This window comes from Mauremys mutica, chromosome 9 (assembly GCF_020497125.1).
Source record: "Mauremys mutica isolate MM-2020 ecotype Southern chromosome 9, ASM2049712v1, whole genome shotgun sequence".
NCBI classification, from domain to species: domain Eukaryota; kingdom Metazoa; phylum Chordata; order Testudines; family Geoemydidae; genus Mauremys; species Mauremys mutica.
The window spans coordinates 80,578,705-80,605,641 of record NC_059080.1 but is presented as its reverse complement, the minus strand read 5'-3'; the positions used below and the strand labels follow the sequence as shown (position 1 = coordinate 80,605,641).

The 26,937-nt window shown below is 41.1% G+C and overlaps 1 protein-coding gene across 2 annotated transcripts in view; it reads right to left on the bottom strand.

Moving 5' to 3' along the window:
- Positions 1–23,249: 23,249 nt before the first annotated feature.
- Positions 23,250–26,937, bottom strand: part of MME (membrane metalloendopeptidase) — a 61,488-nt gene continuing 57,800 nt past the window's right edge. For both annotated transcript variants that reach the window (XM_045029153.1, XM_045029152.1), the window contains exon 23: positions 23,250–24,687. In XM_045029153.1, the coding sequence (XP_044885088.1) occupies positions 24,588–24,687 (100 nt within the window). In that variant the 3' untranslated portion in view covers positions 23,250–24,587. The remainder of the gene's footprint in view (positions 24,688–26,937) is intronic.

The window sequence follows — 26,937 nt, the reverse complement described above, 5'->3', positions numbered from 1 at the left end:
CTATTAATTTGCTGCACCCAGCTTGTATAACAAAAGTGATTTATGTATACAGATGTTACTAAACATACAGCTGTGGAGTTTAAGGCCATAAGACACAACCAGATCATCTAGGCCAGGGGTCGGCAACCTGCGGCTCCCGGCTCGCCAGGGTAAGCACCCTGGCGGGCCGGCCCGGTTTGTTTATCTGCCGCGTCGGCAACTTCGGCCGATCGCGGCTCCCACTGGCCGTGGTTCGTGGTCCCAGGCCAATGCGGGAGGCAGGAAGCCGCGGCCAGAACATCCCTCGGCTCGCGCCGCTTCCTGCCTCCCGCATTGGCCTGGGACCGCGAACCGCGGCAAGTGGGAGCCGCGATCGGCCGAAGTTGCCGACGCGGCAGATAAACAAACCGGGCCGGCCCGCCAGGGTGCTTACCCTGGCGAGCCGGGAGCCACCGGTTGCCGACCCCTGATCTAGGCTGACCTAGACTAGACATACTTTCAACATCAGGTTTTCTTTTAAACCTTCAGTTCCCCTTGGATTCCTAATACACTAATGGCCCTAATATTCCACAATCTAGTCTAGGAATAGCTGCATATGACACTTATGGTTTTTGTTTTCTTATGAATTGAACCTTGTTGTAGGCCTGGCAGCAGAGTTCTTTAAAACATATATTACAATGATCCCCAAAAGAGAGTGATTGAAAAGCCTTGGGGAAGGCCTCATAAGACAACAGTGCATACTTGCTTGAAAAAGCGGATGATATAATGCAGCGAGATAGTACTTCTGAAATATTAGAGTGTTCCAGATTTGTAGGAATGGCTTTGATATATTGTTTTTTCCACTCGTTTCACATGTGGTCTCATTTACATGGAATTGAAAGGGTAAAACAAAATCAGATGTATACAGTAATACCAGAAAATATTCATAGAATCTAAATGCCAAAAGGCTAGCTTGATAAATATTCAAACAGCTGTCTCGACTCAGTGTCACTGTCCATATCAGATGTGTTGAAGCAGCTGTTTCAAGTGGATTTAAGGTTAGTTCGATTAACATTGAAATAGATTAGGATGTTAGTGCATTTCTTTGAATTGTTTTCTGAAAGGAAGCCCAGTAAAGTAAATAGAATTTGCAAATACATATTTATCAGATTAGAGATGGTTTTCTGACCCTGTCCTTGAGTTCAGATTGTAGGGTTTTTTTGGATTTTATGCCAAGTAAATAAAAACTCACTGTTTTCATCTTCTGCCCATTGACAAATCAAGGCAATAAATAGAACATACATTAATTGTATTCAGGTCTGCCTCCAGTAAATTTGGGTTCCATTGAGAAATTATTCAATTTCATTCCTAAGATTTGGTGAACAAACTTTTCTCCTGAATACCTTACCTGTCCAGGACCCCTATACTGTGTAAAGTACAGAGATTAAGTGCCTCAGAAGGAAGGAATGATAGGTAATGAGTCTGAACTGGTGTTTGTGTTTTGTGGAAGCAGTTCGGGGAATGGAGATTTTCTATAAAACAGGGGAGACATGGTAACATGTGATATGCTCCAGCCAAGGACATGTCAAAGTGGGAGATGATTTCATTTCACAGAGGGCTCACAGAAGTCTAAGTCAACACCTCATGCTTCATCCCATGCAACATTTGTCCCTGATATTGCAACTTCATCTGTCTGGATGGACGCTTGCCTCCGCATGGAGACACAGTCTCTGATTTGGGCCTCTCTGTGTTTGTGCAGTGCCTCGCACAATGGGCCACCATCCTGTTCGGGGCTTTTGGGCACTACCCTAATATAAATATTAAATAATAATAAGATCAGTAAGTATGGTAACCATTTCACTAGCCTCGGTGGGTCACCATAATTAGGAGTTTCTCTTGTAGCTGCAGGGTTGGCAGCACTGGCTGAATCGGTCCTGGTATTGTGCTCTTCTTGCACCTCTGTATAAAAACATGGCTGCAAATCGGGCACTGGTAAATATCCAAAACTCCCCAATAACTGCTTCCATCTGATGATCTCAAAGCACTATATAGACATTCATGACTTAACCCACTCAATGCCCTTTCAATGATTTTAATGAAGTACTGTAGCCTAGTAGATAGAACACTGAAATTCAGACGACCGCTACTCTATTCCTTGCTCTGCTTGGTGGTCTTGGACTAGTCACTTCACTTTAGTGTACCCCTGTGCCTGTTTACCCAGAAAGTGGGGATAATTATATCTTATTCATAAAGCACTTTGAGACCTACTGATGAAAAGCATTATATAAGAGCTAGGTATCATTGTATTATTTAATAGGAGCGAGGCAATCAGTTCCTAAGAGAGTTGATCGTAGCTCCACAGAAAGGGGGACATTTTCAGAAGCACCCAGCTCCCACTGAAAATCATCTTTGTGCCTTTGAATATATCCTTCCATGCCTGTGCTGAGCCAAGGACTGATCTAAGTTCAATTAACTTCCAGTTCTATGTTTTTTTCAATAAGACCATTTGTCCTCCTGCAATTGGATAGAGCAAATATTTAAGTTTTTTTACCAGACGACGTCACAGCTGTATCTGTTTTGCATTACACTAACTCTATTACATAAAGCAAATTAAGTGACAGAGCTTACTTTGTAGACTTAATTATCTCTTTAATTTTTGCAACATTTGCTGCAACCTCCTTCTTTGTGATGCTACATATTTTAGCCATTATTTTTCAGAGCGGTTTATCTCACATGCACCCACCAGATGGCACTCTCTTTGCAGCTATAGTATTTGAGAAAAGCAGAGCTGCAGCTGCAAATGTGATCTGGTGTTTCATTTTTCCAAGCTGAAGCACGTTTGTCAAGAAAGTGACCAAAATATATTGGACTCTTTCTTTAAGCTGGAAATTGCTGCACTTAAGCCAAAATGTACATTTATAGGAGATCGCTGAAAATCAAACAGACTCTTTTGATGTTTGTTTAATATGATACAAGGCTGAATGCTATGGGGAACTGAACTTTTTTTTTTTTTTAAATTAAAAAGTAAAATCTAGATAAACAATGAAAATAAGCTTTAGACTTATCTTATTTTTTAAGGGAGGGCAGGTGTGACTTGGAAAAGGCAAAGAAACAGTCATTTGCTCTTGTATGCTGTGTGGCTGTAGCCATGTTGCTCTCAGAATATTAGCGAGACAAGGTAGGTGAGGTTATACTCTTATTGGACCAACTTCTGCTGGTGACAGACATAGAAGTTGGTCCAATAAAAATATCTCACCCACCTTGTATCTTTCCCCTTGTAGTCATTCTCCTCAGATTATATCCTTCTTAGCTAGTTTCTTGTCTCTGCCCTCTTTCTTTTACAGCAGAATCCACAATAGCCCTCTTTCTTTTACAGCAGAATCCACAATATAAATGAATTGAAGATACTATTTTTTTAAAAAAGGACAGTGAAACGAAAAATATTTCACTGATGGTTCCCGTGCTACTACTGTTGGGTCCTGTTGTGATAAAGAAAGGCAGCTGTGGCCAGTTTTATAGAAGAAAAGGGAGAATTAGTTCAACAAAATATACACCCCACCCACAGTTTAAACTGCATTGACCATTTGTCAGAATGATTTTTTTTGTAATTGTTACAAACCATCCAGCTCCATTCTCTGAGCAGCCCACACATGTTCCTTTTAATTACAAAAAAAAACCCCCAAAACATATTATGCTGGCACCTCCCGCACTTGCAGGGGGTGGACTTTATCTAATAGGTCATTTCTGTCTCTGTGATCTTGCCCCATTTGGCAGGAGCACTTAGCGTTCAGCCACTTGTAGCATTTCTCAAGGAGACTTTGGCTGGCTGACTTCCACCAGAGGGAGGGCTGTGTTGCAATTAAATTGAGGCAATAGTTTTATCTTTCTGTCTCTGTGCCATTGAGTGAGTGGTCGGTGTACAGTGTGTCAGCATTTGTATAGGACTACCCTCAGGATTTTGGGCAGAGGTGATTCATTCACTACCACCCCTAAAACCCAAAGTGGTGGTGTTTAGCTAGCAGAATCTTTGAGCCCCACCAGCCCCCTTTGCTGCTGGAGAAGTGGAGCCCACTGGCTTGTGCTGGGATCTCTGCATAGTTTCCCCAAAATTGTTTCAAGGGACAACTATCCAAATAAGCCAGGGCCTGGGGGCTGCTAGGGGTCCCATCTGTCACAGGGTGTTGTGTGCTGCTTTCTGGTACATGATATTACCTTCTCTGTCTTTTGCTTACAGTGTTTAGCTATTTTATCCAGAGTAGCTAGCAATATTCATACAACATTAGTACACAAAATAGACACTCTCCACCAAATATACAGATAGTATGCTGGCACTTGTCCCCTACAATGAGACGAGGAACATAAAGTAATTGAATTACATTCATTCGCCTAAAAGATGCCCTTTCTTGCTTTTCTCTCTTTCGCCATCTGACTTTCTTTTCTCCTTTCCTTCTTTGATCTGTTCTACTCACCTCAGTTCCACTTTCTTTTCGTTCTCTCATTTTATTGATTGCTTTCTCTTTTTCATTGTCTCCTTTCACCTCTTCCTTTGAAAAAGCACACTGACTCTTTCCTTCTCATATTCTTACCATTCTCTGCCATATGGGATTTGCTTTTTCCTGTGTTATCTTGTTTCTTCCTCTTGTTCCCTGGCTTCTGTTTACTCTGCCTCCTTTCTCCCCACACTCTCATTGCATGAGCAAGGAGATCAGAGAAACGTCCTGTGCACCCACAACTACCATTGATCTCAATGGAAGTTAAGGAGTGTTTAAGGGGGTTTGAAGGTGCTTAGTAGCATGCAGGAAGGCCCTCATCCTTCAGCAAATTCCACTTGGCTTGCACAGAACCCCACAGAAGTCACTGGGGCTTTGCACAGATGGACCCGCCTGCATCTGCGTGGAGCCCCTTTGACGTCAGTAGCGCTCCACAGTGGTCTGCCCTCTCAGATTTCCCTTCTGAAGGTGCTCAGTGTCATGCAGGACTAGGCCTGTGAAAAGCAAGGCACTGATCCTGCAATAAGGTCCACATGGGCAGACCCCCATTTCAGGACTAGGGTGGAAGATGTGTGTAGCTCATTCCAGGACCAGGGCCCACGTCATCATTACATGGAACTTCTGACCCCTGGCCACTGTTCCATTTATAAACATCTGTTAATTTATTAAAACAGGGTAACAGGTATGGCAGCGCCTTTCCAAGTACACATTGAGACTCATTAGTTTACTCCCGCCCTTGTATTTCTGTCTTTTGATTCGTAGTATTCTAAATTAACAAAAAACTTGGCCCTATGTTATGCTATTGTCAGGTAAAATTAGATTACGTCATTCAAATGGTTAATGTAAACCAGACCTCTTTGTATGACTTATTAATGTAGCTAATCAACAAATGTAAATAACCTTTAGGGCATATTTATTTGAACTTGACATGTTTAAAATACCATCGTACGCTGAAAGTTCCAGAGAATGAGGTTTGTATATATATTTAGCAGAATAAAAAACATTAACTTCATTAAAATTCAGTTTTCTTCGCTGTTGGTTACAGGCTTGCTTTTGATCAAAGCAGGCTTACTTATTGTGCAAGACGGAAAGGTGCTATAATTTTGTTCACAGTGATGTGTAAGAAAGAAGCTGTTGCTACTCCTGGACTGTATCTTACCCTCATATGCCAATCTGAGAGTTAGGCTCAAACATGGTCACTCACTCCTAGACTGCAGGAGTTGGGTGTTCTGAATAAGGAGCATTTCCAGCCCTGAGAAGAGGAAGGGATGGGGAGTGGGAGTGAAGTTAGAAATTCCTCTAATGACTTTGGGGCTGATATTTCAAGATTCTGAACACCTCTGTCAAAGTGCTGAGCTTCCTTAGTTCCTATTGACTAAAACTGGAGCTGAGGGCACTCAGCAGCATGCAGGATCAACAGCATTGGTGGGCTTCTGGAAGCTGTGCACACAAGCATTACAGGGCTACCTCATTTAAAATTGTCGTTATTATTTAATATTTGTATAGAAGTAGCACTAGAGGCAATCCAGATTAGGGCCCCATGGTGCGAGGCAGGGTAGAAACAGTCAGTCAGTGACTGACCGCTCCCAAAGTGCTTGCAATCTGAGAGACGATGGAATAGGTGAATGAGATAAACAAGTGGGGTGCAGTTAGGATGACAGAAGTGACCTGGGGAAGTGATTTGTTCTTGACAGCAGAAGACTCAGGGGACCTGATTCTGTGCTCACTTACGCTCCATTTATACCACTGTAACTCCATTGATAGGATTTACATGGTTGCAAGTGAGCAGAGAGTGACAGCCATAGTGTTTGGGGGTATATGCTTTAAAACTCTGAATATTCAGAGATTGTGTGTCTGTTCTCTGTATGAGTTATCCTGTTCTGGATTATAAAGAGAGGGGATTGTTTGGTCCTTTCAGCTAGTTTAAAACTCCATACAGTTAAAATCTTTGCAAAGGAAAGAATTTTTTAAAGGAATAAAAAGATCCATTTATGAGGTTTCCCACATTGTGGATTGTCACGATCTATGTTAGAGTTTTCTATAAGGCCCAACACTGTAGTATCTGAATGCTGATTTGGCCCGGAGATTGATGTAATATGGATAGTGTATCTTTGGGGACACCAGATGACATCGTGAATCAAGCAACTTCTTATGAGGGCTATAGGGTGAGAAAATTTGTAGCCGCTGTCATAGAACGGCCTATGTAAAATAGAACATGTGAATGTTTATAGGGAGTGAGTGCTCTGAATATCTGCAAATCACTGCTTCTGCTAGGGGGTCAAAAAGATTTGAAGTTTTGTCCAGAATATGTAATTTACAGACTCTATTATATTAAGGAGAATCTTACCTAGCTCCTTAACAGAAATGGACCCCAAAGCCCTTTAAAGACTGTACAGATTGCAGTGTGGGTTGCAATGGGTGTAGATCATTGCAGAGACTGGCTTTCCACTGCTCACTTTGAGAAATACATCAGAACCCAGCTTCATTGCACAACAGATTATTAAAGTAAATGGAGAATACTATATCCAGTGGAAGATGGCTATAGTTGTCCCATATACCCCAGGGTTTACTTTTTATTATACACACAATTGCCATCTTCTTTTGTTTTCCAAACTGACATATTTCTGTATTGTGAAACATTTCTCCAACAGAGTGAAACTGATTACATTGTCATTCCAAATTGCACTACACTCCTCTTGTAAACTGACATGATATGTATCTTGTTTTTCTGGAAAGAAAAATAACTAAACAGTACATGGATCTCATGCTAAAATAGTTTAGGTGGACTTTCTTAAGTGTTTTGTTCAGGCACCCAACGCCCCCTGGACCTACAATGGTGTAGGCGTGGACTCCCCACCCATGAGGCACTAGGGCTCTTTTCTGAGCCCCTTCCAATTTTTCAAAATTTTGTTTAAAGCGTTAGCACCAGAACTGGACACAGTATTCCAATACCGGTCTGCCTAATGCCATATGGATAGGTTATGCCATGTCCTTATTCCTACTTGATATTCCCTGTTCAGGTATATTTATTCATCTTATATGTTTTTAAAATGGCTGTCACCATAATGTCTAGGCCAGGGGTTGGCAACCTTTCAGAAGTGCTGTGCCAAGTCTTCATTTATTCACTCTGATTTAAGGTTTCGCATGCCAGTAATACATTTTAACGTTTTTAGAAGGTCTCTTTCTATAAGTCTATAATATATAACTAAACTATTGTTGTATGTAAAGTAAATAAGGTTTTTAAAATGTTTAAGAAGCTTCATTTAAAACTACATTAAAATGCAGAGCCCACCAGACCGATGGCCAGGACCCAGGCAGTGTGAGTGCCACTGAAAATCAGCTTGCGTGCCACCTTTGGCATGCATGCCATAGGTTGCCTACCCTTGGTCTAGGCCCTCTGTAAGTTTACGATACATAGCGAGACAGTGATTTCAGATATCCACATCATCTTGATGATGTTTTGCATTATATTGTTCCATCTGATTCAACATGATGCTGTGGAAGCTCATGCACTGAGCAATAAGCCTTACTGGAATTACTCAGTAACCTCTTCTAATACTTATGGCTTTTAAATGTATGATTTCCCTCATGAAACTTTAGTGTGTGTATGATGGCTAATTTATTTTGTTTTTTGCTTTGTTGCTATGCTATGGTTGTGACCAAGAAGTTATGAAAGAGGTTGAGAAACCTCAAGGCGTTTACATTTTTGTTTAAAAACCATTCTTGGAATTAATATAATTGACTTTTGCTCAAGTTTATGAAATTGTTGGATGCAGAAAAGCAAGAAACTTACTGTATGTAGGAAAATATACAAGAGTTGATTGGAAAGAAATACTTACTTCACACAAACCTTGTCCATACTAGGGAATTGAACCCAGCTTACCACCACTAGCTGTCATCTCCATTCACATTCTGTATTGCACTGGAAAGGCTTGGGTTTGGTGATTCCACAAAATTTTACTGTCACCAATTTCTATAATCATTAGGAACCTGATAGTTGCCACCATCATTACCAGTCTGTTCAGATATCCAGTCCCCATAATCTGTAAGCTTTTCCTAGAGACCTAATACCCGGAGTGACAAAATCAAGAGGAGTTGAGGGAGCTCAGCATGTCACAAAAATGGTCCATAAGACCCAGGTTTTTAAAGGTATTAGACATCACTGTGCTCAGCATTGCAACGCCTGAATCTCATTTTTGAAAGTGATATGGGCGCTTGCCTAAATACCTTAAGAAATCCAGGCTTAAGAACCTGATTTTGTTTCCACTGGAGTCAGTGGAACTTTTGCCACTGACTTTAGTGGGAGCAGGTTTGGGGTCCAAGTTTCTTTGCAGCTGCAACAAAACCTATAAGTTAAAATCTTTTCAGCTCCAATATTACCTAGGAACAGTGCCATATTTTGGGTATATTTTTAATATGTCACACACAAGCTAAGTGTGTGTATTTTCTGTTTCACTAAAGTTTCAGCAGCCTACTGCTACAGTAGGTCAATCTTCAAATCAGTCAAGAAGTACACCTGTACCCCGATATAACACTGTCCTCAGGAGCCAAAAAATCTTACCGTGTTATAGGTGAAAACGCGTTATATCGAACTTGCTTTGATCTGCTGGAGTGCGCAGCCCCACCCCCCCCGGAGCACTGCTTTACCACGTTATATCCGAATTTGTGTTATATCGGGTCACGTTATATCGAGGTAGAGGTGCTGCTTTGCTGCATTATATCCGAATTCGTGTTGTATCGGGTTGCGTTATATCAAGGTAGAAGTGTATCTTTATAAGTACACCTCTACCTCGATATAACGTGACCCAATATAACACGAATTTGGATATAACGCGGTAAAGCAGTGCTCCAGGGGCGGGGCAGGGCTGCACACACCGGTGGATCAAAGCAAGTTCGATATAACATGGTTTCACCTATAACGTGGTAAGATTTTTTGGCTCCTGCGGACAGTGTTATATCGAGGTAGAGGTGTATCTTTAAAAGCAATGGTGACTGGTTCTAATGTTTGAGAGAGAATGACAGGAGAGTAGTACTGTAAGTTGTGCTTTATGTTGAATTGGGTGGCTTTTTTCCAAAGTTTATAAAAAGTATAGCCATTTGCCTGTAGGAATATGTTGTATTTCTGTTACTCTCTTGCCTTGTGCTACTTATCTCCCTTCAAACAGAAGAGAAATTTAAAAACCAGCCCCCTAAACTTATCCCTTATAGATCTTTTTCCATCTTCCTCACATAAGTTCTATTCCAATTCATGCAGTGTCTACTCTAATGTCAAGTGAAAAACTAGATCTATCTGCCACATGAGCCTAGCTAGCCCTTACTCACAGCAAGAATAATCTGAGAGCAAAACATTCCCGTCTATAATGGTGTTTACACTGGTAGAGTTGTTTTCAAAATACTACAGCATCTTACCATGTTAGTGATTTGTAGTTCTGCTGAGCATAAAGATATATAACTGTGAACCTTGTCCCATTCATTACGAAACAACCCCCTAGGTCAATATACAACTACTACAGCACATCTTATCCAATAGAAAGCAAGGCTCAAAGAGTGTTATGATCATCATCACAGCTAGAGATGCTGCTTCCACAATCTTTGCAAGTTCTCCAGTGCAATGCTGTGACCAAAAGGGCTATTACAATCCTTGGATGCATAAACCGCGGTATGTTGAGTAGGAGTAGAGAGGTTATTTTATCTTTGTATTTGGCACTGGTGCAACCACTGGTGGAATACTATGTCCAATTCTGGTGCCCACAGTGAAAGAAGGATGTCAATAAATTGGAGAGGGTTCAGAGAAGAGCCACGAGAATGACTGAAGGATTAGAAAATATGCCTTATAGTGTTAGACTCAAGTAGCTCAATCTATTTCACTTAACAAAGAGAAGGTTAAGGGGTGACTTGATTACAATCTATAAGCACCTACATGGAGAACAAATATTGATAATGAGCTCTTCAGTCTAGCAGAGGAAGATATAACACGATCCAATGGCGGGAAGTGAAAGCTGTACAAATTCTGATTGGAAATAAGGCATACATTTAGTGGTGAGAATAACTAACCACAGGAACAACTTAAGGGTTGTGGAGGATTCTCCATCACTGACAATTTTTAATCCAGGTTGGATGTTTTTCTGAAAGGTGTGTCCCTAGGAATTACTTTGAGGAAGTTCTGTGGCTTGCGTTATACACGAGGTCAGGCTAGAGGATCACAATGGTCCCTTCTGGTCTTGGAATCTATTAATCTTGGCAGCTTAATTCCAGATAGTGTTAAAATGCTGTGACTATTTCCCCATCTGCTGCTTCACCTATGATTGCAGAACTCTCCAGCAAAGGAACTTCCAGATGAATAGCATACGAAGGGCCCAGTTCTCCTCTGGTTTTTTTCTAGTGCAAATCCATTGATTTCATTGAGTTACTCCTGATCTAAACTGATGCAAGAGCAAATTTAATCAGGCTCAAATCATTTGGACTGGAGGTGAGAGAAACTAGCATACTAGCTTTGCAAGTACAGTATTCACATCCTTGAATTGTTGTATTCTCAGCTATTTGCAAGTCTCCTTGTTTGTCAACTAATACAGCTTTTTGTGATGAAAATGTCAAAGTTCCAAATTTAGGTGACTTTGCTCACTCTAAGGCTTGTGGTAGCTACTACAGAGTCATCCTGGTTCACAGAAGTTAGTAAGGATGAACTTCAGTCACAACGTTCAGACATAGGTCTCAGACTTCAGGGACATTGGTTTCATGCCAACCTCTCTTAGTCTGACACGGAAAAGATTAATAGGTGAGTGTGATACGTTGAGTCTCTACCAGGCCCCTGTTTGTGCATTTTCAGAGTCTCTTTCTCTTCTAAAGGCCTTTCCCCCTTTGGGAACCCTACTCCGGTCTTTCCAGATTCACAGGTACAGGGATCTGCCAATTAAGTGGATGTTCAAGCTCTGGATTTTCCATCAGGAGAATCTATAGATGCCTGGCTTGTTTATGGTAGCTAGGTACAGCTAAACCCCAGGTCAGAGTTAGTTTATCTCTAAACCTCCCTTTTGACAATCATCTTGTATCTGGTCTGGTTAGTCCTTGTGAGTGGCAGAGATTTACAAGCTGTCTTCCTCCGAACAACTTTGTTACAAGTGCCCACTATCGCTGAGGCACAGCAGTTTTCCTACTCGTTACTGTCCCGTCCTGTGGTGAGTTCTCCCTTTTAAGCTTGCTTCCTCCAAGTAGAGCAGGCTCTGCAGGTGGGCCTATTTAGTACCCATTGAGCCAAAGGAGCTTGTTAACCTTCTGCTGATTGGGATGGGGAATGCCCCATCACAGCCAGATAGTCTCTCTTCAATGGATAGTATAGCAAGAAAAAATGCTGAAAATAAGTATGTATTCCTGGGTGTATCAGCTTGCAGAAATAAGTGTTGAATATTTCATGCTATACACATCTTTACATTTAACTATGGGGTTCAAATACAATTTTTTGGCATAGTCAATTACACATTATGGCCTCACATGTTGGATTCAGAAGAAACTAGCCTAAACCCATCTGTGATAATGAATAGTTGCACCATTAACATTCACTATTCAGTTGTTAAAATTACCTCCAATAGCATCCAGTTTTACCCCAGGTTCTTGTTGTCTTTTCTCTATTTGCCATCCCTTTTGGAATATTGTGCAACACATTTTATGTTATAAAGAAGGTGGTCACAGTACCGTCCTATCAATGGTCTGGAAATCTAATGAGAGCTTCTTCCCTCCTTCTATAAGGAGTTGAAATGGACAGATCAGAAGTTCAAGTTTGGAGTTTTGGCCACAGATTTCAGTGAACTTGAACCCTACTCAAACCTAATGTGCTTTTATTTGCTTTGTGATATATTCCATTGCAGTGCCGGCTTTAGGAGATAGCTAGTTCAGGATGTAGTCCTACAGAGCTCAGGGAGAATGAGCGAGCTAAATGTCTCCCCTTGCAATGCTGCAATGCCACAGTTGCATGACCAAACTTGGATATGTACAGCAGATTCACACAGGCTAATTTCACAAGGATCTGAATGTTTTCCCATGAACCATTCATCCTACTCTAATAAGTAGCCTCAAGCTGTATGCTGGAAATGTTCAGGTTGATTGAGATAATACATTTTTAGATTCACATGGAAATTTACTCCCTCGGAACCAAAAACTTAAAGAAGAAACAACACCAAAAACCCTCTAGCACATAAATTGGTCAATTGTTTGCTGAAAAGGCAATAATCTGTGATAACCATTTTTTCAAAAAAGTTTATTTTTTTATTACTGCTCTGAAGAAAGGCAAAGGGTCATTGCTCTTGCTTTTCCTCCCAGGAAAGTATTAAACAGCAATAGGGAAAGGGTTCCTGAAAGAGCAGAAGTTAAGTGGTATAAATGGACTAACACACTCATGATTCCATATAGGCCCAAGTTCACATTTTGCTTTAATCATAAGCGAAATAAGGTTAGGGATCTCAATCTAGTGTCTAAACAGAAATTCATCCTTAGCATAAAACCCTCAATTAACTTGCACCAACTGAGAGTCTGTGCTTTAGGGACACCATTTGCTATAATAATAGGAGTAGACAGAAGCACTGGGGGATCATGATTAAATTCAATGGCAGAACTAGGTTGAGTAGTATGAACAAAGCTGTCAAATGTTGCCACCTCTTTATGGCCTATAAAGATCCATTTCTAGAGCTGCGCCGCAAAAAGCTTACATAACGCTCAGACCCCACACAAAGTCACACCGTGAGGCCAGTTGCAGATTATGTAATCTCCAATTGCTTTGAAAGACTAAAACACAACATGCAAATGAAAAGGGGCTATTTTATTTAATTCATTTATATATTTTATTACTTTTTTTTCATTTACAGTACTTGGAAAATGAAGTTGACAGATGTAACCAAATATTTTAATTACATTAATTGCTTGCACAATAAACACTTGCAGCATGGTAAATCATCTTGAATTAAACATAGTACTCAGTCAGATACATGATTTTTTGAACGCAGGACAGTCTGCAAATAATAGATAAAATAGATATTGACAGATTTTCACATTAGTCATAAAGCCTTTCCAAACTGAGTTTAGCTAATACATTAACGCTTTATGAATGCTGTCATAAAACTGCTAAAGAGAAAGAAATAAAGAACTTCTACATCTCCCTCTGGAAGATTAGATTTATAATGTAACTTTTTGCTAAATACTAAAGTGCTGAATGAATAAATAGCCACTGGAAACAGGAAAACTAGGCCAATTTAATTGCACAAAAGTATTCACTGGAATAGAAAAAGTCTGTTGCAAAACAACACCTCTCACATCTCTGTCCATTTTGGGGGATACATTGTATCTCCAGGCCATATAGGGACACATTCAGCTTGCTTTTATCACATGAGCAGTATTTGGGCTATTATGCACAAACAGTTGTTAGCATTAGCAAATAGCAGTACCAGATGGGAAACTTGTGTGGCTGTGCTCTTTCCCTGCTAGATAAATTCGTTTTTCAGAGAACAGCACTGTTCATGTACATAGGGCCCATTTCACCTTTGCTTACATGTCTGTAGTTGGCACGAAGTTTTGTGTTGGAAGTATTGTCACAAGTACTGGAGGCCAGCTGGGATTCTCCAGGTCACAGTCCCACAATTTGAGCTGTTCTCAGGAAAGGGGTTCCCAACTCAAGGATGTAGTTCTTACCTGTCTTGGTCCAGCAGAGCCCAAGCTGCTTGACATAACTCCTGTGGGAATTCTGCACCACTGTATATGTGCAGAATTTATGTCCCCCACTGATTTCTTTGTGTCCCTGCAGAAAAATGACTTTCTGAAAGGGAAGAAAAGGGAAGCCACAAGAGCAGTCATGTGACCCTCCCCAGCAGTATGTTTTGGGTGCCCAGGGATTAGGTCCCTGAGGCAGAGAGAAGGTAAATCATGGTGGGGCAAGGGGCAGGACTGGGGAAGACCAGGCTGGTGGCTCCTACCCTGTGCTGGGCTCAGCTGCTAGTCCCAGCTGAGCTGGGAAGGACAGGATTCCTCTTCCCCTGAATGGCATCCGGGGCTGGGTCAGACCCACCTCCATTTCTCCCCCAACTGCAGGAAAGCTCTGCAAACTCCACCCCCACTTCCTGCACCCATTGTCCCTCAGCTGAAGGGGGATGGATCCCTTTACAGAGGGCTGTTCCCCCATCCGCCCAAACCCCAGGCATCCAGACTCTCGCATACCCAGATCCTCTGGCCAAGCCTCACCCTCCCATACTCAGAACACCCCCGACCAGCCCCACTCCCCCTGCACCTGGACTACCCTAACAAGCCACCTGCATCCAGCTCCCCACCCCACCGAGCCCCACTTCCCCAGCATCTGGACCCCTCACTAAACCCTCCACACCCAGAGCCCCCTGTCGAGCTCTATCATCCCCCCACCACAGATCTCCTCCCGCTGAGCCCCAACCACCTTCACCTGGACCCCTCTGCAGAGTCCAATTACCATTGTACCCAGAACCCCCCAACAAGCCCCTGTGCATCCAGATCCCCCCTGCACCCAGATCCCTCACTGAGCTGCCTGTACCCAGATTGCCCCACACAGAACCCTCTCAACCCACACCTGAATCCCCCTGCACTAAGCCCTTCCACACTTGGATTCTGTCTTGCTGAGCCTGCCTGCCCACACCTGGTGCACCTGGCATGGAGGGACAGGGCTGGGTCTTGTGCAGTATCAGGGTTGGGTGCAGCCTCACCACTCAGTCTGTGTCCTGGGGGGGGAAGCTGCACAGTGATCCCTCACTTCTGTGCAGCCAGTGGTCTGTGCTCCCCAATGCCATGCTGGAGGCTCCAGATTTATTTGACAGACAAAATGTGCAGAATTTTGCAGAATTTTAAAATATTGTGCGCTGAATTTTTATTTTTTTGGTGCAGAATGCCCTCAGGAGGCTAGCATTCAGGACACATTACAAATCCTGTCTTTTTCCCCAGGTCTTTTTCTGATGGGGTGAGTTGAATATGGAGAGAAGTAGGTTGAGGATGGGAAGCTTTAGTTTTTAGGCTGGATGGGGTTTGGGAGTGATTAGTGCATTGGTCTGTGCCTGTGGAATCACTCCCCTTGTGCTCCATACTGAAGGTATAAGAGGCCCGGTGGACTAACACTTCTCCAGTTCCTTCTTACAGCTGCATGGCATGAGTTGGAATCCTCTGTGTATTTTTAGTGTTTGTGTTTTTTAGTCTAGTTAGTATAGTTTAGTTTCTCTCTGCCTTAGGGACCCTCTCCCTGGGGAGAAGGACTATGCCTAGAGTCCCGGGATTTAAGACTGTCCCGGGGTTTAACTGTGTCACCTGCCTCCGTTCCTTCTTGGTCAGTGACAAACATCAGCACTGCCTTTAATGCCTGGGGGAGGCTCATATCTCTGCCAAGTGCAGCATTTGCTACTTCTTCCCTCCCTGAACCAAGGAGGGATGAGAACTTCGACTGAGGAAGTACCTCAGGGAGAAGACCATGAGACTCTCCTCCCACTTTATACATTGGCTTTGGCCTGCAATGAATTGGAAAGGAGATGACCAATGGAAATAAGATGTTCACAGAAGATGGAAGCCAAGGATGGAACCTTCAGGCAAGGTGGAGGGGTTTAGCAAGAGAAGAAATTCACATTTGACATTTACCAATAAGGAGAAATTGAAATGCTCAGAGATTAGCATATTTGTCTTTCATGTAACCCCTGTTACGGTCAGTGTGAGAATCTCTTTTGCTAAGAGAATTGAGGAAGAAACAGTCAATACATGCTTTATGGGGCATCAGTTTCCCCCCACCCCCGGATATTACTATTTCATGATGTCTCTGTTAATGCCAATTTCATTCTACATGCATTTTTCATTCACCCAAACCAAACCCCAGATTTTCATTGCTGACATTATAGCATTAGGAGGCATGTACATTATATGGAAAATACAGACACTTGGTAGCACGTTGTTTCCACCATTGGTACCTTGTTTACTCATCATGGTTAAGGCTACGATTTTGTCACAGAGATCACGGTGATCATGGAAATCGTGAATTGTTGGTAGTTGCTGTAAAAACTGAATGGTGTTGCGACCTAGTGCACAGGGTTGCAATGTCACTCAAGCTTGGCCTGTCTACCTCTGCCTCCATCTACAGAGGGGCAGATGGACCAAACATGAGTGGCATTGCAACCCCATGTGCCAGGTTGCAAAGCCTGGAGCAGGGAGCCAGGCCCAGTTCTGTGGCAGAGGAGCTGTGTGGGGTGGTTACAGGGTGAATGTGGGGTGGGCTTGCACTCCAGTCTTCCCCCTGAATTATTGTTTTTTCTCCCACACCTCTGCCGGGAAATTTACTAAACATTTCTGTGCCAAAGTTGTGGACTTTATCATGGTTATAACTTCAACTTGTAAATACGACAGTTTATTGTACAGTGAGCTCTACAGAGATCCAGTGCAGTCACCCACAAGTTGAATTCCTGCTGTGAAATCTTCAGGGCATTTAAATGTTTGATTGAGGAAGCACTAAAATATAAATGTAGGAGTCAGTGACATTTCCTTGGCCTGATGTTGTTTTTAAGGCCTTTGGTAAACACTTCCTATCTTATATGTTTTACAGGGCATCTCTATAAATATTTCCCTGACATATTCATTCTTAGAGAAGGAAAAGCTTCATTGTGGTTAATTAGTTTGCATGCTGTGATGAAAGGTATGTTCTGATCTTCAGTGCTTGTTAAATGTCAAATATCTTACCTCTGAATGAGGAGTGTTATGAATTTGGTTTTTTTTTAAGAAGACCAAGATTTTGCCTTTGCTTGAGTGAAAGAATCATAATCACTGACTCATGGCTGAGTAATGAGGCTGCTTCTAAAACAAAATATTTTGTTTCAATTACTAGACCTGCTTATTAAAAACAAGTGAGAGTACAGCATGCACATTAATAGCACTTCTGCTTTAAAACTTGAGGCCAGAATTTTCAAAAACATCTCGTTGCCTAAATCACCAGCTTGGTGCCTAATTGAGCAGCCGAATGAAAGGTGTGTGGGGGGGGGGCGGGGGGGAGATAAGTGATTTTCAAAAGGATTTTCAGAGGCACAGGTAGGAGTTCTTCCTTCGAGGCAGCCCATACCCAGTTTAAGAAACCCACATGAGTGCTTATTCCTTTATACTCCCTATCTTCCAGTCATGGTCATATGGAAAACTCCTCCCATTGGTTATTCCAGTGTATTTTCAAAAGTGACTTAGGAACCTAAATCAATGTCATGCAGGCTCCCTGGTGCCTAAACATTTTTTTGAAAATGGGAGTTAGGCTCTTAATTCATTTAGGCACTTTTGAAAATTTTACCCTTACATCCTTGCACGGGCACCTCATCCAAGCTCTAAATAAGTAATATGTGGTTATTTCTTGGAAGCTCTGTGTAGGCACACTGAACTTCGATATCATTTGCCCACATCAGAAAGATCTGCCACATTCACCGAGCACACAATTAACACCAAACCAATGAAACTGTCATTTCATTTTTTCACACATTTTCTTTTATATTGTGTATCTCACTGGAATTTAACACACTTCCTTCCCCGCAGCTCATTGTCACAAACGAATGGACTGTAATATAAAACAAAACAAAAACTCCACTCACCACACAAAGGGCCAGCTTCCTCCAGGACAGAACTGCCTTCCTCCACAAATTCTGCAACATTAACAACCTCCCTCAGAAAACTGTCCTTGCCACCTGACACCAACATCCCTCACTGTGATGGTGTAGCTGCCTGCCTCACATATTTACAAGACAATGGACAACCCTCAGATATCCACCCCAAACACATGGCCAAACTTGTCCATTTCATCCTCACCCATAACAATTTTACATTCAACAACAAAAACTTTGTCCAAACCATGGGAACAGCTATGGGTACTAGGATGCCCCCCAAAAGTACCAAACTCTTCTTGGGCCACCTTGAAGAAGAATTTCTGGACAAGTGCACTATGAAACTAATGATATACCTGAGATACTTCAATGATATTTTCATCCTCTGGACAGATGACTTAAACTCCATCATAGATTTTTACCACAACTTCAACAACCACCACCCGTCCATTATTCTCTCTCTGGAACACTCCCACACTAGCATCAACTTCCTGGACACAACAATCAGCTTCAACAATGGAGCCATATAGACATCTATATACAAGAAACCCACATATCACCACACCTACCTTCATAGATCTAGTAACAACCCCAAACACACCAAGAAGTCTGTTATTTACAGCCAGACACTCATACCACAGAATATGCTCTGAGGAAAAAGTCTGGGATATACACCTTAACACACTCAAAACTGCCTTCAGCAAACAAGGATACTTCACCAGAGAAGTAGATTGCATCATGAAATAGGACACCGAAATAGCCCAAGAGAACCTGCTTCAGTACAGAAATAAACCCACCTCTGACCACACACCCCTTGTTGTCACCTACCACCCCACCCTGGACCCCATATCGGGTACCATCAAACAACTACAATCCATACTCAAGGCGGATCCCATCCTAAAATCTTTCCTGACCCCCACCCCCACTTCTGACCTTCAACCAAGCCCCCAACCTCTCCATGCTCATTATCAGAAGCAACCTCCCCAGACCAGGACACACCAACTCAAAGTGGCACCAGACCCTGCCAGAACAACAGATGCAAAACCTGCAGACATATCTCTACTTCTACATTGATGAACACCCCCCACAACCCACCTTTCAAGATCCCTGGGTTCTACACATGCTTATCACATGTGGTGTACCTCACCAGTGCACTAAATGCCCCTATAACAACTATATGGGTGAAACTAGATAATCACTATGCTGTCAAATGAACTCACACAGGAAAATGATAAAAGACAAAACCATCCTATCACCTGTGGGTGAACACTTTTCACACAGCGATCACTCTATATCTGACCTATCAATCCTCTTCCTCAAAGGGAACCTGCACAACACTTTCAAAAGATGAACGTGGGCGCTTAAATTCATAACTGGATTGATGGCTTATTACAACAATCTGTACTCCACTAACCCCTTTTTTTGTCCTATACCTAAAAGGGCGTTAACCAGCCACTTCACCTGGAATGTTCCCTTAGCACATATTCTAACTACATATGCTAAACTGCGTTCAATCTTTTATTTAGCTGTGACACTCTGAGTACCTTTCTCATACCTGAGGAAGAGCTCTGTGTAGCTTGAAAGCTTGTCTCTCACCAACAGAAGTTGGTCCAATAAAAGATATTACCTCACCCACCTGGTCTCTCTAATAAGAAAAAAAAGAGGCAGACAATGAAACATAGGGGAAAAATCACAAAAGAAAAAGCTGGCCTCAGCAAGTCATCTGGTCCAACTGTGATGGGGTAGAGGTTCTGCTTCATCCAACAATTTCTGCTGCTGCTGTGGCCAGTGTTTTTTTGGTACTTTCCATAAGATGAGTAGCTTCTTATTGCCAGTCTGAGAGAAACAACTGTACTACTGAGCAACATTATTGGCCATGGATTTTCCTCTCCTTCTCCACTAAGTTAGCTGTCTTCTCAAGCTAAAACAGAGCTTCTAATCTTCCCCAACCAAGCCTCCCTACTACTTCCTTTCTTGGTTACTATGGAAAATAACACCATCCTTACCTGCTTCTCATCTTCAACTTGGACCTCTCTCTAGGTCTTCACCCCCAGGCTATGTCTAAATTTTGCCAATTCTTTATGTAGATCATCTGTAAGAGAGAGCCTTTCCTGTCCATCCAGCTAAAACTTGTGAAAGCTCTCATCATTGCATGTCTTGATTACTGCAACATCCTTCTTTATTTCATTGACAAATGCAATCTTGCCCGTCTCATATCCATTCAGAATGCTGAAGCAAAGATCATTTCCCTAGCCCAGGGGTCGGAAACCTTTCAGAAGTGGTGTGCCGAGTCTTCTTTTATTCACTCTAATTTAAGGTTTCATGTGCCAGTAATACATTTTAATGTTTGTAAAGGTCTCTTTCCATAAGTCTATAATATATAACTAAACTATTGTTGTATGTAAAGTAAATAAGGTTTTTAAAATGTTTAAGAAGCTTCATTTAAAATTAAATTAAAATGCAGAGCTCCCTGGACTGGTGGCCAGGAACCGGGCAGTGTGAGTGCCACTGAAAATCAGCTCTCGGGCTGCCTTTGGCACACGTGCCATAGGTTGCCTACCCCTGCCCTAGCCTGTGGCTTTGACCATGTCACTTCCTCTTCGCATTCCCCATTGTCTCCCCCTTCTCTACTGCATGAAACATAAGCTGCTTGTCTTCACTTTCTAGGCCCTTCACGCTCTATCCTCATGCTACCGATCCTCTCTTATTTGTTACCAAGTTGTTGACACAAGCCTCCAATGCACATTTGTTAAACTTTCCAACAAGCACCTTTGTGCTTTCTCATGCTGTCCCTCTGCTAGGGAAAGAAAAGGCTAAAGAATATTTAGGTAAGTTAGATGTATTCAGGTCAGCAGAGCCTAATGAAATTAATTCTATGGTGCTTCAGCTAGTTCCTGAAGTACATCTTGGAACCATTAGCGATTATCTTTGAGAAGTCATGGAGGATGGTTGAGGCCCCAGAGGACTGGAGGAAGGGAAACAAAGTACCTATCTTTAAAAAGAAAAAGGACTTGGAGAATTATAGACCACTCAGCCTAACGTTAACTGGAAAGACACTTGAACAAATTATTAAACAATACATTTGTAAGCACCTAGAGCATAATAGGGTTAAGAACAAATCATGTCGAAACTACTTTATTTTTTTTCTTTGAAAGGGTTACTACCTTGAGGGGTGGGGGTGGGAAGCACTAGACTTATGTATCTTGATTTTAGTAAGGCTTTTCACATAGTCCCACATGACATTTTCATAAACAAACTAGGGAAATGTGAAACACATCAGATTCTGAAGCATTCAGACAATACAATAATGGGGGCCATATAAGTACCTAAGATAATAGATAGAGTGGGGTGAGAGAGGGATCCAGTAGAGAAAGAAACACAATACAAGGTTGTCTTTTTTTTTTCTTGTTATTCCTCTTCTGTAATCTTTCTTTGGGGCCATTGTGTGACACTTTAGGCTCGTAAGGTGTTCCGTCACTGCCTGCCCTGTAACCACGGGTACCTCTCTGCTGTGCAGCTTTGGCTCAGAGCCCTGATGCCAACAGCATGCCCACAGCACGGTAGCCTCACCTTGGCTTCCATCATCCTGGTTACTCATTGTAGGGTGACACCAACAGTCCTTCTGGTCCTGAGTCTCCCTAAAACTATCTCCTCTGTAGTGTCCAGTCCCTCTCACTGGGCCCTCACAGAAGATATTAAGTTTGCTGCCTCCAAAGAGACACCATATGTCCCAGCCTGCTAGTTTAGCTGAAGGCCTGCCCACATGTGGTTGAAACACACAGCATTCAGATGGTTTGTGGTAAAACCTAAAACTAAGCTCATTAACCAAAAATTTAGGATTAAGTGGGTTTCTAGTACAAATGAAAGAGATATGAAAAGTTACAAACTATACATGCTTTCTAGTGACTACATTTAACTTCAGGAAGTCTGAATATAAGGAGGTTTCTCATTTATCTTCAGTTTCCAGAGACTTTCAGCCTACTTGGTTGAAAATCTCTATTTGTTTTTCCTCAGATATACAAGACCCTTGGCCACTAATGGATACCAAAATGGCTCTCTATCTTTGCTTATCTCTTCCAAAGTTCAATAACCTTATCTCAGGAGGCAAGGAGGTTTCTTGGAGTTGCATCTTCCATCATCCATTGTTAAGAGGCCATGCCCCACACTGGTTTGCCTGATGACTTTGTCTACTTTGCGTGTAAATGTAATTCCGTTGTCTCTCCTTGCTCAATTTACATTGGAAACACATTCAAGCAGGCAGAACCACATACCTTTGTCTAAGGTGGGGATGGTCTTAAATCCTGTTTGCCAAACACATGTTAAGAAAATATTTCCAGCACATATTTATAATTATTCATATATCAGCTGTACATACACCACACACTAATATTAATGATCAACATGTCACCAGTTTACGTATAATATCTTCCAGGGCACCTTTTAGGTACAGATTATGACAATAGCGAGTTGGAGCAAGGAGAGTGCAGGCCTGATATGAGTTATATTATGGCGTGCCCTCTGCCAGCTGGCACTGAAGGGCTCCCTAGGTCACACATTGCTATCCCCTTTGCTGTGGCTACAGGGGGACCCAGATGGAGTGGGATTAGAGTTGTCTTGTGCAAGGTATTGGGAGGTAGAATTTGGAAAGCCAGCTCAGGGGTCTACACTGGGAATACATTGCAGAGCCAAGTTGTGTGTGGCTCTGTCAGGATCTCTGTACAATGGCTTTGGCAGTGCAGAGCTCGCAGATGGCCTGGGGGCTGCCACTATGCAGAGCCACTGCTGTTGTCCTTTGTAGAGTGGCAATGCAGTGGCTGGTGAGCTGCAGTAGCATCCACAGAGTATTTTTTCCTCTTGCTCTTGCACTAAGCCTGACTACTTGGGCAGGGTGCAGGAAGAGGACTTGGTGCTCTATGTTTTGATGTATTTTGTTTGTCAGCCTGCTGTGATGAACGCACGTGAGACAAAGACTAGCATAGTCCATTTTGGTGTAATTTCCCTAGGTTCCAAATTATCCATTTCTTTTTTTAAACTATCACCAAATAATTTGAGTTCTCATGTTAATCATATCAGGCACCCCGGGAGTTTGGAATTTCTGTACCTCTACGGCAGACAACACATCTTTGTTATTGCACATCTCCTACAGAAAACACACACACACTGCAGTCATTGTAGACAACAATGAGCAGTTGGCTCATACTTTCAATTTATTATCAAAAGGTTTTCCCCAGATGACAAACTCAGAAAGCTAAAATGAACATAGTTTTTTAATTACAGTATACCCATTATAGAAGTCATTGGAGGTATGTGGTGTTTATTTTTGGAAGTCTTAACTGGCTTTGATACAAGAAGCAGTAAGTTCCTTGGCAACCTGCACGAGGGCATTTCATATATATCATAGTGTATTTAAAGCCTTTTGCCAGTACCGATTAAGGGTCCAATCTTGCAAACACTTATATAACTCTAATGACATAACCAGTCTCATTGACTTCAAATGGACTACTCACATCAACAAAGTCAAAGTATTTCCTGGATCAGGCCCTAAAAATTGAAAAAGTGAGTCTGAAAAGTTGTTTTTTTGTGCATCCCTTTAGAGATCTGTTTTATAGACTTTGTCATATTATATCAGACTATGTGTAACTAAAATTTCTCAATTATGTTGCCACTGATCAAATATATAACAATAACTTCAAGTCATAAGTGTAGCTCAGAATTAAATATAAAAACTATGATTTATATATTACTACAAATCTTTTAAAAAGACCAAGTTTAGAGAGAACAAGAAAACCCTTAGAAAACTGTGAACGGGTCTTAGATCACAACATTACTGATTATAAACTCAAAAATTAATAAATTAGCTACATTTTCATTTTGGCTGGAAAGTAGTAAATAAAACCAAGTAAATAGTGAATTCAGCCTTTAAGCATTGGAATAATTACTGAGAAATTATTTAAGTGAATTACAACAGGTCTTTGGACTTTTCTAATATAAATCATTTCAAGTAAAAATGAAAACAAACATTTGGTAGAACACATTTATCATGACAGAAGAGGGCACGGAGTCCGACATTTTTTATATGAACTGTTGTCTCATTATATTTTGGTGTCCAAGATAGTGTGTTACTTAATATCTTCTTCCTCCATCTGATCAGAAATATTAGCATACATTCTCAAAGGAGTAGATGATTAAGTGTTCCTCAGTGAGAATAAAAAAATCTGTAGACCAAATGGGAAACAGAATTAAACTATAACAACAATGTTGTTTAAAAGTGAAGCAATAGGTACACAATTAAGTGATTTATATTTTGCAAAGTTTGGTCATAAAAAAGCAGCTTATATATTTGTTGCCTTGGCTATAAACCTTAATTTGAAGAATCGATTGTTTTGAATCTCTGATCTCACAGATATTGTTGGGGTTTTTTTGTCCGCTAACAAATGACTTTTGTCATTTCCTTCCCCCAGTCCTCCCAGTAAGTTCCAAATTTCTGTTTGCCTGGGAAGTTTGTCCTTGGGCTGCCTGGTTTATAGCTCTGTCACCAAACACGGCACTTTTTTGCAGGGTCCATGTACTCTGTCGTGGTGCATGAAAAGGCTTCGGTAAACTCTGCAGAGTTCTGCAATGATCCTATGACCCTTTAAAACAAAAACAAAAAGAAGTTGGCACCACTGATTCTCTTTAAGACCCAACTTAAAATAAAAGCTAACTGTTATTTTCTGCATCTCAAAATATTTCAAGAAACATCCATAATTCTAAGCTTTTTCAGGTTATCCCCCTTTCTCCTCTAAAATTGTAGTGGCCTAACTAAATTTTTATTTTTCCAGTTTGCATATTCCCTATCACATACAAAAGAAGATGACCCGTAGAAACACAGGCCTGATATTATTTCCATTGATGTCTATTGGAGTCAAACTCTCATTGACATAATAGGAACAGGGTAATGGCCTTTCGTTAGTTTTGGTGAAAAATTTTCAGACAGCTCCACTTGTGCTTTAAGTCCTCTGTAAAAAGTAGGTAAAACCTAGAGCTGGAGGAATATTGAAGAAGTTTTTTGTTAGGATTCATTGCATTTGACTATAGTCATGCCCCTCTTTCTGGTCACTGTCCACAAATATTCTAGTGAACAAGTTTTCTGGAAGAAATGTTGATATAAACAGTAGATTTTAAGTGAATTTTGGGAAATGCTAGTAAAAAGCAATTTTCAGATTTGTATTGTGAAACCTGATTCTAAGAATTACACCCCTCCCATGGCAGAAATATACCCTGTGACCTATACATCTAGTCAAAACAACTCCAGTATTTAATGTCAAATATCAAATAGTGGCACTGAATTGATTGTGAAACAAGAACTATTTGCAGAAATCATTTTCTGAATAATTTCAATAACAATTAGATTCAATATAATCAAGACCTGTCTGTGGAAATTGTGAGCAGTAATAGAGGTGAAGCAGTTTATCAGATTACATTTGTTATGAATTACTGGATCAGCCCTGTAAAATCAAAAGGGGAATATTTGGTAAGTATTGTCAGGAGCCATCAGCAGCACATGGGACCAAATAGAAGACAGAAAAGAAAACAAAGATGGCTTTCTAGTAAGTGATCCAGCAAAGCCTTGACCAACCCCAGGGCTGGAGTCACTGAAGTGGGATTTTGCCAAAAACATAGCCAAAGATATTCTGTGTGTAATAAAATCTGACTTACAGCTGGCATTATTTTTGATCTATTGGCAGTGGAGAACAAATCCTGCTTTTTTTAGTTATGTCATTAGTACCATAAGGTGAGTCACATGAGCAGGATTTGACTTGTATCTGTTGTTATATCTGATTTGTTTTAACATGGAATAACAATCAAATGCAAATTAGCTGAAAAATTACTTCATTTATTTTTCCTCCGTTAGTGACACCTAAATCTAAGGCTTCCTTTCACATTTATTTTATTGTGGTTAGATATTGTATTCTATTGCTACATTTATTCAAATTTTAACAAATGTAATCTGATCAACAACTTCAGGATTCTACAAGCTTCTGTTATTCCCCATCCAGTGCTCAAAACACCCAATCCATACATTAAAAACATATAATGCAAATAACAGAGCAATATAAAGAACTGCCCATCCCACCTTGACAGAGAAATAAATCAGCTCCAGCAAATGCAATAGGCATAAAATAAACCTATACATTTTGAGTCCATATGACTTTTTGATACAAAGTCATTAATATACTGGTAGTTTTATATATTTAAATTAAATATATTGTAGTTTTAGATATGATTCTAATATGTACAAAGATGCTTTATATTTTAGAGTTTTATGTTGGGCCTGATCCTGGAAATCATTACATTAATATCAATGAGATTTCTCATGTAAGATGACTTGTGTGAGTAAAAGTCTGCAGGATTAGGCACATGTCTTGTTTGTAGCCACCTATATAGATATAAAATAGTAGTGAGATTTAATGTATGACATTGAAGCAAAGTGCATCCAAATATAAATGCATAAAGACATCAAGCCGATTAATTTACAAGAACTAATGAACTGTACAAATTAATAACACAAATATGAGGCAAAGCTATAAAGAACTGCCGCAGACCCACATTAACATTGTGCCTAGATTCAGCGGATTGCCGGAGTTTTAAATATAATTGCCTTGGGGAGAGGTTTGCAGATTACACAGAAACGCCCACACCAAAATGCCAGTTTAATGACAACCGCAGGAACAGTCACTGCTTTCACCAAATATTTGAATATGTGGGATAAGCAATAATTCTCTGGTAAAGAGCAGGGGTTAAGAAAGAAAGCCCTTTGGAAGTGATATGATGAACTGTAGCAGAAGATAATGTGATCAGCGGGAGTGCAAGTGCTGTAGGGTTCACAATGATTTTTGTGG